Consider the following 13,595-nt stretch of genomic DNA (forward strand, 5'->3'; position numbering starts at 1 on the left):
GATCCTCTGTTCAGTTTACTGCAAGTCAACTAGAATATTAACAATGTCAAAATACATTGTACAGGGTGGGATAAATGTTTCGGCAATATCAGATAATGCATAGAAATGACCAAAATGAAACACAGAGCAAAAATCTGAAATTCCTAAATATTAACTCTACATTGAGACAAAAATATATTGATATACGATGCAGGAATTCCAGTGATCAAGAAGGCTGGAGAGGAGGGTCAGAGAGGGTACAAGAGAGGGAAACTGCCTGTACTGGGTGACAGGGAGGAGTATGAGCAGCACAAGAGACCAGCAGGTGAGCAGAGAGACGTGGGTGGGAGATAGGAGGGGACTGAGGCAGGACTTTGGGCAGAGACTCCAGGCACTGCAGAGAGCACAGGAAACAAGCAGGGAGAAAAGGAAGCCATCTGCAGAGCTCTGGATGGGCTGCAGTGGGAGGGTTGCTGATGTTGGGAGCCCAGCTAGGACAGAGCTGCAGCAGTCCAGCCCAGAGAGAACAGGATCTTTGCCCAGGAGCAGAGCAGAGAATGATTTTAGGAAGGCTGGAGCTGTAGATATTGTTTGGAAAAAGATGACAGGTGTGTCTTGTTTGTTTTGACAACTATCTTGTATGTACTTGTATTTAATTCTTAAGTATGTGCATTATAGATTGGCACAGTGGAACCAATGTTCATCAGTGCAAGACAGGATGCGGTTCTATTCATTCCAGACGTTCTGGCTGTCTCAAAACAAATCATTCAAACTGTAAATAAGCTTCTGGACCCCCCTAGTGGCCGAGATAGTAACTGTGCTCTTTTCAGAGGTAGGATGAACTATGTTATTTGCTGTAATCTGCATTACCCAAGCCCTGAAACATAGCTGAAGTGCCACTGGATGCAGGTTTCGGGTTCCTTACACTGGGCTCTCCTGACTCCTGGCAAAACATTGACTGATCCCACACTGAGAAAGAAAGTCTGGAATTATACTTTCTGATGGAGATCTGGAGTGCTCATGTTGAAATGTATAAAATTTATATTTATTTTTTGGAGGAGTAACAAGGAGAAGTAGGTTTTAAAATGCATTTCACATAACACTGTGCAGTGGATTTACTGTTTGCAACAACTGCCTGTCTCAGAAGCGTAACCTTAATGGCTCTTCTAATTAGAAATGTCATCCCTTTACACATACTCCTCATAAAACCAGGATCAATCAGGAAACAGCCCGTGCCAGAATCCATGGCCTGTTGGTGTTAACGAGCAGATTGAAGATGTGTGGACTAGTGATGGCCGCTCATGAATGTAAAGGTCAAGTGGATGAGCAGATTTTGAAGAATGAGTTCTTCCCCTCAGTTAATAGAGCTGCTGTGTCTCTTGATGATGGGTGATAGGTTTTAAAGCCCATTACAGAGTTACTCCTACTCCTACTCTCATCGCACTCTAGTTCTCTCCTGCGCTGAGCCGTGGTATGACTGCACTTGTGATGAAAGAGGTGCAGAAGGCTTATAGTAAATGGTTACAGAATGAGTAGCATTGTGAAAATGGGATTAATACGTCATGGGAATGGATAGAGTTGGGAAACTGGATCAGTGTGTCTCCTGGGAATGAACATGGTAAGAGAACGGGATCAGTGTGTTTCATGGGAATAGGTTGTGGATTATGAAAGGAGCTTTCCAGCCATGTTGTTGAACCCGATAGCCTGGTTTCTTTCATGAACAGCTGGACTCATAATTGATCTGAGTTCTGAGCTCAATTATCCAAACAGGCTAGATTGTAGATCCTCTTGCTTTTACCCTTTCTTAGGTTCTTATGTATTGAACAGTTTTGGCTAACTGGGTCAGTGGATTTCAGTTTCCTGGAAATTTCTTTCTAATCTGATGTGCTATCCCAATTACAAGGAAGAGAAATCTATTAGCTTTGCATAAAGGAGTCTACTGTATGTCTGTGAATGGAAGACTCACCTGAGGTGTCCTTAAGACTTCTGGTACTTCTGCATCAACTACACTGTAAAAACACAGAGCAGTGAGTTTTTGCATTGTGGCTTGTGTGTATGATGACATTCTATAGGAGACAGCCATTTTGCTTCTTATCTGGGCTTAGAGTAGGCACTGAGGGAAAATGGCTGCTGACAACTCAGCTAGGTAATTGAGCCTAGGTGTGTGCAGTAAAAGTCAACTGAGGGATATAAGAGCTGTAAAGGAAGGCAGGGAACGGTAAGGGAGACTTAAGTGATTTTAATGGTACACAGTCCAGATTATGCTCCTTTATTGTTTGTGTCCGGTTTTGTGGGGATAACAAGACTTTGTCTGTCCTACATTAGGCACAGAGCACTGACTTAAAGTCCAGACAGATCTCCAATTCGTTCTGTTGTTTTCTTGTGGTGTCAACTACGTAACCTTGCGTAATAAAAACTGTTTAAGATCCTGAAAGAAGGCTTTTTTCATGACAGTTTTTTTTTCTACCAGGAGATGGCAATCTGATACCTGATTTTCCTAATGAGCCTTACATGAAGACAAGTGAAAGAGCCCTGGTCTCTGCTGGGAACACTATCGTGGTTGTTTAAAATAAGCCCTTCAGACTACTGCCTGTGTTTTAACAGCAACCCACCCCTTTTAATTCTTTCTTTTGTAGTAGCCGTACTATATGGTAGAGTAGTTCAGGTGGGTAGCTGCGTCAGCATGCGTAGTTTGCAAAGGAACAAGTAACAGGTTTATTCCATGCTGAAAAAAAGAAGAAAGAAAACACAACGTTTCGGCCGTGGAGCCTTCTTCAGGTGTGTAATGGAATAAACCTATTACTTGTTCCAACAGTATATGGTAGAGTACCACTCATCTTCTCTTGAGAAAAGAAAAAAATGTTCCTTCCTGTCGGGAGCTCAATGGGTGTGGATTACACCTGTAAAAGGATATATACTGACAGGACAGAATGCAAAACCGCAAATTAGAAATTCACCTAGTCTGGCAAATCATCTCTCCCAAGAGCATAGAAGAGCTGCCAGTGAGAGCAGATCTCTGTGGCTTGCTGTTACTGTCATGGTCTCTGAGCATTGTTTCCACCTGCAGGTGATTGTGTGGCAGTGCAGGGGGTGTTGGCTGTGCAGGAAGTCTCAGGGCAGGGGGGATTTTGCTATTTAGGATGGCCGCAGTCACATGACACAGACAGCTGCTGTCTGCCAGACTCCTGCAATTAGCTCAAGATGGAGGCTGGCATTCACAAATAAGATGTGGTACTCCCTTGGCTCTAGCTGAAATTACAGTGTTATTTTATGCCTGTGCAAACAAAACTTAAAGACACTGTATTTAACAACACAGATGAGGAAAAATGACAGGAGTAGGGCTAAAATACTTTTGAATGCCTGGGGTTATCCTACAGCTACTAGGATCTGAGAGGGAGGGTTTTTTCAGTTGTAGTTTTGGGATTATGAATGAATGCAGGTTAAGGGGAAGGCTAAAGTGTATTTAACCTGCTGTATTGTATTGCCATTGAGTGAAGCAGGGCTCTGCTTACCTGTGACAGTGTCGTTGTTCCAGATTGTGGCAGTGAGATATCGCCAGGAGTGTGATGTTGTTTGACCTGCTGAAATTGTCAAGGACAAGCAGGCAATATCACACAAGCCTGTGGTCATGAGGGCTAGAGCCTTGGTGTTCAGCTGCTGTTCATCCCCCAAAGTTAAACAGCTTGCTCTGTTCACAGGAGACCTGTTCTATAAAGAAGAACTAATGGAAAGGGAACTTTTCTGCAGTAGCATGGCTGGCACATCAAAAACCTATGTGTTCCTTGGCGCACCAAAACCCCCCCTCAGGAAGATGACAGAGAGACCCTGCAGTCCCGGGAAAGATGCCCCTGGCCAGTGGCAGAGAATGCAGCTCCGGTTTCAATTAGGGAGGCTGAATTCTGCCCCAGAGTTGACAGACGGGGAGTCTGGAGTATTTGGGGCTGGGAGCAGCGCACACTGCCGTGTGCTGAGCGATGGCCAATGGCTGGATGAGGTCAGCACCACAGAGAGCGCCTCTTCGGCAAAGGCCAAGGGGTTGGATAGCATCAACCTTGCCAACCATGTTTTGCATAGACTGAGCATTGGAGCAGACAAAACCCTCAGCAATCCTACCAGTTTTTCAGGAAGTGGAAGAGACCAAGAGGAAGTGCATCTTCTAGGGGGGCAAGGGGCCAGTCCCTCAGCGTGTCCGGATTCCCAGGTCACCAGCAGACTACAAGAATCGCCTCCTGCAGCCATCAGGGAATATCTGGATAGCTGCTTCCCTGCTTTCAGCCAAGGCCCTGAGGCTGAGAGAGCCGTGCCAGGCTTGTCTCTGGAGACAGAGTACCTCAGCGTGTGGACTGTGAGCCAGGCTGTGCTGCTGAAGGGGCAGATGGGTGCAGAGGTGGGAGTCAAAGGGAGTCAGGGGGACAAGCCGGGATGTGCCTCCGAACACACTACAGAAACCGGCTCAGGCAGCTCCCTGGAGCTGTACAGCCCGTGGAGCGATGTCAATCCAGGGGTGCAGGGAACTCCCAGGGGTTCTGTGGAACTCTTTGACACCCTGAGTGAACAACAGGAGGAAGGGGGAGTGGTGATAGAGGCCAGATCTGGAGGGCTTCTCTGCTCTCAGGGCACTTCCTTTGCCAAGAGGAACAGGGACTTGGATCAGGAGGCCTCAGAACAGACAGCCCCGCACTCCAGGTTCCCTTTATCTATATCTCCAGGCTCCCCTGTCTCCAAGAAGAGCAGAGTGGCCCCGCCTGATGACGAGGCCTACGCACACCAAGGACAGACAAGGAGCAGAGCTGGCTCGCTCACCACAACCCTCCTGAGCAGATGTGTGGACAGGGGAAAGCGCTACCGGGTCCTGGTGGGTGTGCTGTACCCCTGCCATCTGAAGGAGATCAAAGTCAAATCTGGGTTCTCTGCAGGCTCCATGGTTCCCCTGGCAACCATTGTTGTAACTGACCAGTCAGGAGCCGAGATGAAGGTGGTCTTGTGGAGGACTACGGCATTCTGGGCCCTGACTGTGTACCCAGGAGACCTGCTGTTGATCACAGGTAACAAACTGGCCTCCTGTCTCTGATTCATATTCAGCAGCTTGAGCATGTCCAGTATTAATAAAGGAGGTAAATCTTTAAAAGTTCATGCTTGAATTGTGCAACAGTATGCTTTCCATTAAGGAAAGCTAGTACTTATTTATATCTAAAATGCCACAAATGTCAATCGTATTGAGTCTGTACAAGCTGTTCTATTTCTACAACTTTTCATCATCTCCATTGTTATTAAATTCAAAGCTGTCAGTGTTCATATTGTGGACTTATTATAACTTCATGGTCTGCTTTTAAGAAAAAGATGGCCATTTTCTCAATGTTTCTTCTTATTTTTCTGAAGCCGACTTCACTTTAAGTGGAAAATACCTGTTTCCCGGTTGTTGCAATGTGTGTGAGTGTAGGTGTGCATGCGAGGCAGCATGTTTGTGAACAAGACTTAATCATCAACTTCAAGCCTTTCATCAGACTCCAACACACTTCCTTTTCGATACCTTGCTACTTTCAGCCACTTCCACCCAGTTCAGCCACGCCTGTGTGTCAGCTCTCTGACAACCAAATGATGGAAATTCAGCAGTATCCTTGCATGAGGCATTTTACACGTAGAAGGCTTTTAAGAATAAGTTGTTTATACTGTATATACACATTTTTATTATGCAAGTCCTGTCAGGTTAAAATGAGCAGCCATGATCAAGTGCTAAAGAACATATGACAGGACAGGCACATATACCACACTAAGCGATGTCTTGTTTGTTGTTGCAAGCCCAGGAGCCATTGCCCGTGCAAAAGGCTGTAATTTGTACAGGAAGTGGCAATTCCAAGATTTTTGGAGATTCACTGTAAGAAAAATGCAGGATCATGGCCTGCACCTTGACCAGCTTTGTCAGAGGATCTCCACCATAAATAGTCCAGCTGTCACACATAAGAGGAAGGGAAGTGACAACAGGCAGACCTCAGGTGATTCAATTCAGGCAGTGGATGAGTCTCTGGTGTTTGAAGGTGCAACACTGTGCAGGTTGTACTATGTGACTGTGCTCTGTGTGGCAGACCTGACTGTCAGTGAAGACCGGTGGAGGGGTGAGTTGGTACTGCAGTCTACCTACACCAGCACACTGTTGAATCTGGGCCAGGCTTCCCTCAGCCTTCGGCTGCCAGGTTAGTGTCAGGCCCTCGTGCCATCCCCAGGGGGAACCTGCCACTGTGTTTGTATTCCATGTGGCCAGTTCTTCATAACTCATCAGGAAATGTCAAGTAACATGTTACCCATGTTACCCTTACTGCTTCCTTTTTTTTCTGAAGGACTTTCTTTATATCTTTGAAATGTCTTTTTTGACATTTTCTATTGTTTTGAAGTTTCTGTTCCAGTACTGACAGTTTATGGATGTGGTCTGAGGTGTATGTGTAAATAAAACAATCCTCTCTTCTAAAAAAGGATGAAGGAAATGTTGATTCCATGGTGAAAAGAAAAAAGAGTGAAATGCACAATATTTGAGATGTGATACGATACGTTAACCTTTACTTTTCCATTTAAGTGGTCATTCTATCACTCCTATTATATAAGCATTTTAGTACCACTCATTGAGACTGCATCTAGTTCCTGAAGCCTTAACATCATTCTTTTCTAAAGTTAAATACATTTAATTTATAACATAACAAGGAGGAAGTAAGCAGAGCACAAAGAATTAGCATGAAACCAGACTTACATTTAAATAACAATTCAGTTTAAAGCTTCTTTATGTTAATATACTGTATAGTGTATATGTTTCCACACAGTTGTGTTTAGTGAAGATAGGATGGAACATGTGGAACAAGACATTCAGACATAATGCCGGGAGGATGAATATCACACAAAAATCCATATCCTCAAATCCAATTCCAAGGAGGACATGATCACAATTTTCAGCACAGATTCATATCTAGATTATAGCATAGTATCACAGTTACAGTATAGTATCTGGGATTATGGAATAGTATTTATTCATAATAAATTGCTCATTGTATTAGCTGAACCTCTTCCAATTAGTTTTTGGTCTAACTCTTCTGATTTTGGTTCTCACCAATATCCTGCCTTTATGACGCAATGTCTTAAAAGTAAGAATGATGATGTTGCACATGGATCTTTACTTTTTAGTACATCCATCTGTCCATTTTCTAATGACTTCATCCAATTGAGCAACAGTGACAGAAGTGTTTTCTGCACCCTACAGTGCCAGAGAGTGTGGAAGGTGGCATCCTGGAGGAGCTCCATAGCCACCTGAGGGAGAAACATCCCTCTCTACTGTTTCTCCCTCTTCGTGTCCCCCAGAGCTCTCGAACAATCCTCTACACCTGCTTGGGTGCATTGCGCCCTGACACACTGGTGCACGCCCTGCTGCAGGTCATGGACACCTCCCTGATCACAGGTATGCACCTGTCTCCCCTTACTCTCATTCTCACTCCCTAAAGATAACACAGCCAGTCAGTGCTACAAGGCACAACCAAATTACAGTGAGCACCCAAACCCACAAATACACTCCACGGTGTTGGTGCCTGCTCCATTTTGTGCTGGGTACTCTGTCACAGCCTGCAGCCTGACACATCTCTCCCTGATGCCAGCATGTTTGTTTTGAGTGGTTACCATGGAAATTGCACCCTCCCTGACCGCAGTGCAGTCACTGCAGTAATTATATGGATATACTATTGCTCATTTATGTTTTCCTTGTTCTGATCAATGGGGAATCCCTGCTGAAAGAAATGGCTGTGACTGGAGTGACAGCCATTTCTTTCAGCAGGGATTCCCCATTAATCAGACAAAGGAAAACATAAATGAGCAATAGTATACCCATATAATTACTGCAGCATAAGAGGTCCTCAAACATACAGTAGAAATAGATATAGTACTGTGAAAAACTGAATATTGCAGATATGTATTTCCAGGGACCCATTGCATTGTCTCAGAGGACCCCAGGTCCAGAACAGGCCTCCTCAGACTTGTACAAGCCTTTAATGATTTTCTATCATGCTTAGACATTTCTTAATCTGCTCTCAAACCCTTGGTTTAGAAATAGCTTGCTGCAGTGGTGCTAACAGTACATACTATGTTTAATAAAACTGTGGATTCTTAATCTGGACAACTAATAAGCGATGACACATATATTTAACACTCCTATTATATAAGCATTTTTAGTACCAAGCACCAAGTCATTGAAATTAATTTTGACAATGAGGGGAGCTCCAAAACCTAGTGCTAATGCTGAATTTTTAACTCTATCCTACTTTCCCAGAGCTGAAAAGTATAAGAATCTAAGAAAGGTTACAGAAACGTTGTGGCCATTTTGGTATGTTTTTTTATTAGCAAAGGTAGGATTGAGCCATTAATTAATTTGAGATAAACTGCAATCGAGTGTAGGTCCCTACGGCAGGACTGTAATTTATTTGGTGAATACAAAATTCTTGAGCCAAGCAGTGGTCCAGCTGTGTGGAAGGTGTGTGTAGTCCTCCACAGAGGAGTCTGTGGATGGAACAGTCCTCTAGGTTGTGCTGGATAGTTTGCTCCATCATACAGGAACAAGGAGGGCTTTACTGATTCTTGTCTGTAGAGGCTGGCAAGACATGGACCATGACCAGTACCCAGGCATGCCCGGTTAACCTAATGGTCTGACTAGCAGACCATTAAATTCTAAGAAAAGCTTTAGGAGAGGAGCTTCGAAGAAGTCTAAGTCCCAGAGAGAAGAAAATAAACAAAAACCACATCACTGCCAGACCAGCACCCTGAATATCCCATCTAAATTTTAAGGGCCTAATAGCAGCCAAGTGCAGGCTCATTAAAGTCTGTGCTGCCCAACACACTGCTGATATAATCTAAATACAGAAAACCCACACTGGAACAAAAGAGGGCTGTAATGTCTGAATCTTTGTCTGCATTGCTGCAGAGGTGCAGGGCTGTAGTTTTTGTGTCTCTGTCTCCACTGCTGCAGAAGTGCAGGGCTCCTCCAGGACAGGTGCAGTGAAGAAGGCAGTGCTGACTGTGGAGCAGGGTGATGACCAGCAGGGGGTGCTGGTACTATGGGGCTCCGCCATGGCCTGGCTGCAGCAGATCAACAGAAACAAAGGTGAGATGAGGCAGACTGAGCTAGAGTGAGATGTTCAAGATTATCAATGAATAATACTTGCATGGCAATTTGGGCTTGTTTGGCTAATTATGCTTTAAGCTCAGATCAGATTCATTGTGTGTTTAAGGTATTGACTATTAAAGGTCCTAGGGGGTACTACATAACAAATTCAAATAAATTCTTAAATCTCTGATTGTGTTTGTCTTTTTCATGATACTTTTGAGAGTTTTGAACATGAGCAGTGCTAGGTGTGTGAGCCCAGGGAGGGGACATGCTCCTGCCATGGGGAGGATTTCTGTGTGCTTGATTCCTGCTGTCGCTCCTCAGGTGCAGTTTGGGATTTCCGGGTGCTACTAGTGAGGAGTAATACCACATCAGGGGCTATGGAACTTCATTCCACACCTTGGGGTTCCTGTGAACCCCTCTTTCCCAATGACAAGAGAGCATTGGAGTTCCACAGGCAGGCTCGCCCAGATCGAGCCCCGGCCATCCTGAAGCTGGACCTCCACACTCTGTTGTCCCAGAAATACACAGGTGAGGGGCTTTCAGTGTACTGAAATAGTTCTGGGTGATGAATAGTTACAAGGGGATCTGCATCATGGTGCATTCTGAACTCCTCATTCTAGTTTGAGGTCATTCAAAAGGTCTGTACACAAATGAAATCCGAAAATAAGCCTTCTTTTTTTTTAGAAAAAAAGCTAGATCAATGGCCTAGAAGAGAGAAAGAAAGGAAATGTGAAGAAATTTCAAGCACACTTAAGTAATAGATTTTCCATTAATAGAGATTAGGTAGCAGAGTGTAGTGGTAAAAAGGACTCTCACATCAACAGGAATTCATAACATTTACATATTTATTTGCTACAGTTGTTTCAGAGACAGCTCAACTTTCTCTCAATCTCCAGGCTTCATTTGAGAGATCACTAAGCTTTTCTTTTAAAGTTTAAAAGTAAACTTTTCTCCAAACCTAAACAATTTACAATGCTTTGGAGCCACTGTAGGAGATAGCTACAGGATGGAAATTTTCAATAGCTTATGTAAAAGTAGAGTTATCATTTACTGTACTTCTAATGTTTTGACAGCAGAAATAAGTGTTCTTGAGTATCTGGCTTCTTACAGTCCTCCTCTTCCTCCTTACACAGATCATTAATTGATACCACAAAGTGCTGTTTAACACTCTGACTGCTCTTCTTTCATGAATCCCTTCATACAGAACATGGCAGAGGCAGGTGAAACTACAGTACATGTCATGCCACATTACAGTATTACACATTACAGTATTGACATGCCTTGTTGTTTGTATCCCAGGAGACATAGAGGTCAAATGTCAAATCACAGGGCTGCAGTTTCAGTGCGGGAGCTCCCAGAATGTGTCATTGCAAATGAATGGCCACACCCCCCTGCAGAGAATCCTGAATGCTATCTCTGAGGACATCACCTTCATGGGCTGTGCGAGATGTGGCTCTGAGCTGGGCACAGACAGAAATGGGATTTATAGTCCCTGTTACCCCTGCCTGCCACACACTGCTGTCAAACGCTACTACAGGTCTGAACTACTGTAGCATGTTGTAATACCAGCTCTCAGATTTTACTGCATTGCTCTTCGTTACTGGCATTTATTTCTTCAACTTTCATTAATCTGGTTTCTCGTCATATTGTGTACATCTTTCACTTTTCCTTATATAAGGTTAGCCCTCAGTTGCATCCTGACTATGCAATGCTTTCTTAGGTGCTAGATCTAATTGAATACTGGAATTTTCCATTAACATTTCCACCCACCTGGCCCAAATCTTCTATTTGACCATTTACAGTACATCAGGCTCTGCATGTGACCTTATACTGCTGCCTTTTTGTTTGCTCTTTTGTGTGCAGGGTGTTTTGCCTCATTGCCAGTTTATTCATTTTATGACCCCAGTGAAGCCTTGTACACACTGTCTGATCAGCTGTGCTCTGTTGGTCCTGACCCAGGCCAGCCCTGTTGACAGTGAAGGATGGGGACTGTGAACTTTGTGTCCAGGTGCCTCCAGTTCTTGTGCAGAAGATCCTGTCGAATATGCCTCCTGAGCTGCCCAGCAAGATTGTCGGTAGGATCCCTCTACACACAGACCTATTGCACTCTCCCTCAATACTGTATACTGGTGCTCTCCTCCTCTTAGTTCAGGGTCAAGGCACATGTAGCAACATGAATGCAACATAGTTAGTTCCCCATCGTAATATAAGCTAAGTCTTCTCATTTTAATACCCTTGTAGTCTTTATCCGCAAACTCTCTCTAATCCATTCCCCTCTCCACCTCTCCATCTACCCATATCTATCTACCAGGTCCATCTTCTGACAGGACATTTGGACAGGTGGTGGCTGACACATGCTACTCTCTGCTTTCAAACCCTTCCAGCTACTGCCTGACGCTCCGAAGCCACTTTCAGCTGGATGAAAACAGTATCCCCATTGGACAAGACTTTCTCCTAATCAGCATGTGTCCTCTGCTCTAAGTCCCAATCAAGTTCCCAGTCAATGGACGTGTCTACACAGAGACCCCACCCCAATCCTGTGCCTATTCAGAGGTGGCTTATCATAATTGAGTACCAACAAAAGATACAAATATGAATACTATACATAAATGCACAGGAGTCTGGGTAGCTCTAAAGCCTGTTTATCGCATTTCTTCAAATGGCCCATAATCCACAAGATCTTGAGACAGAATATGGTTTTAAAACTGCTTTTCAACTAAAAGAGGTCAGTGCTTAATATACAGTATAACCTCTGCTAGTTTAACAATTACTTGATGACCATCCAGGTATCCATATAAAGCAAACCTTGCTACTGCAAACAAGTCCTTAACAACAGAAGAGGTAGAAGATGATCTTCTTCAAATACCTCACTAGCTCTTCATGCAGATGGAGGCTGCAGTAGAATGAGACCTTCAATTATTTCTTCACAATTAAAGATGTCACTTACAGATGTCTCCCAACCCCAGCACATTCTCCCAGTCCTGTGGCGATCAGCAAATGGTAACAGGAGCAGGATAGTGACGTCTGGAAGCTCCTAGTCCTGACTTGGCACAGGTCTTGATCAAGCACTTGGGTTGAGGCAGAAGCTTCCTCTGTTAGGATCGAACAAATTCTTTTTGGAATCCCGAAGGTTAACATACTTATTCTACTTGGAGTTTCAACTCGAGAGCGAGGAGAGATGCCTGTCTCTGGAATGGGACTAATGGCAAGGAAGGAGCTGGAAATGTCAACTCCAATAGCACTCTTCACTTTTCCAAATGCTCAGAGCATAAGCTTATCATTGGCTATACCCTACCTCACCAGAAAAACAAACAAAATATCCTGGTAAAATCCACATTCCAAACACTTTGTCATCATCAACATGCGGAATTATAGAGATGTCCATATCACCAGAGCAATGGCAGGAGCTCACGACTACTGCACCACTCACTTAGAAGTTCAGTTATGTCCATCAAATTGGCTCCCAAATGTTGCCTGCAGAAAGAGCCGTGCACGCAGAAAATCAATGCACTTAAAAATCCATACAAAAGAGGGAGCTTTCAAGAATGCATAATGGGAAAAGCTCAGTCCTTAGCCAATAACAGAACAATATGTTCATACCTATTGGGAAGACCTCAAGAGAAATATCAATGTCAACAGACACTTTAATCTTATACCAGAAAAAAAATCAGATTGACCAAGTGATCAATAAGCTTATTGTTTATAAAGTGCATGAATTTCTGTGCAGGGCTAAGACCTCAACTGGAGGTCAACAAACTGGCTCACATCCAGACAAAGGTGGAGGTTCAAAGAGGTTATGACAGGAAGAATGGGTGGTGGACAGAAACAGAGGAGGAAATGTTTTTTCACTGCCACAGGGACTGCTTACAGCCCAAGTGTATGATTCCTAATCTAAAAGTCTTGGAAGCACTTTCATTTTGGAACTGGTAAACAATTTAGAAGCCTGGTTGGTATATTTAGGAAGATAAATGAAGAAGTCGAGTTAGTGCTTAGACAAAACAAGTCTTCTGTTTTGTTTTGTTTTTTTGTTTCTTTGTTGGAATTGTTTAAATAAATCCTGAATCATTTTTTATCTGTGTTGAAGTGGAGTCTTTAATGTGCAGAGTTCCCTAAGGCACGCTACCTGAAACAGGAATATTTCACATATTGTACAACAGCTACTGTAGTTAGATGTGATTGTGGATGTAGGTGGACTGACCTATTATCAGCAGCAAGTAAACATTATATATTAAAAATAATTATATATTTTATATGTATATTATATACATAACATTATGTATTATATATAACATTATATATATTATATATAACATGTATGTATTATAAGTATGCTGATATTGCAATACTGATGACATGTTCATTGGGTTGATCAATTTCACGAAAGGCTGAGTAGTTCATAGGTTATTATTCATCATGAAGGTTGGGTCCTATAGGGAAGATAGTTAATTGTTCTACAGAAGTTGAACAGGAATTTAAATAGAAA

General features: G+C 43.4%; 1 protein-coding gene across 1 annotated transcript; it reads left to right on the top strand.

The window, feature by feature from the left end:
* Positions 1-536: 536 nt before the first annotated feature.
* shld2 (shieldin complex subunit 2) lies at positions 537-13,153 on the top strand. Its single transcript, XM_088915344.1, has 9 exons — positions 537-587; positions 3,678-5,024; positions 6,063-6,170; positions 7,223-7,417; positions 8,972-9,106; positions 9,434-9,640; positions 10,412-10,649; positions 11,072-11,187; positions 11,424-13,153. The coding sequence occupies exons 1-9, from the start codon at positions 581-583 to the stop codon at positions 11,591-11,593; spliced, it is 2,523 nt and encodes an 840-aa protein (XP_088771470.1). The 5' UTR covers positions 537-580; the 3' UTR covers positions 11,594-13,153.
* Positions 13,154-13,595: the final 442 nt, after the last annotated feature.

This window comes from Atractosteus spatula, chromosome 5 (genome assembly GCF_055471065.1).
Source record: "Atractosteus spatula isolate fAtrSpa1 chromosome 5, fAtrSpa1.hap1, whole genome shotgun sequence".
NCBI lineage: Eukaryota > Metazoa > Chordata > Actinopteri > Semionotiformes > Lepisosteidae > Atractosteus > Atractosteus spatula.

Bases quoted from the DNA above. Each gene is read 5' to 3' on its own strand.
- shld2 (XM_088915344.1), top strand. The intron at 5,025-6,062 runs GTAACAAACTGG...TCTGTGTGGCAG, and splicing joins AGACCTGCTGTTGATCACAG to ACCTGACTGTCAGTGAAGAC. The intron at 11,188-11,423 runs GTAGGATCCCTC...TCTATCTACCAG, and splicing joins GCTGCCCAGCAAGATTGTCG to GTCCATCTTCTGACAGGACA.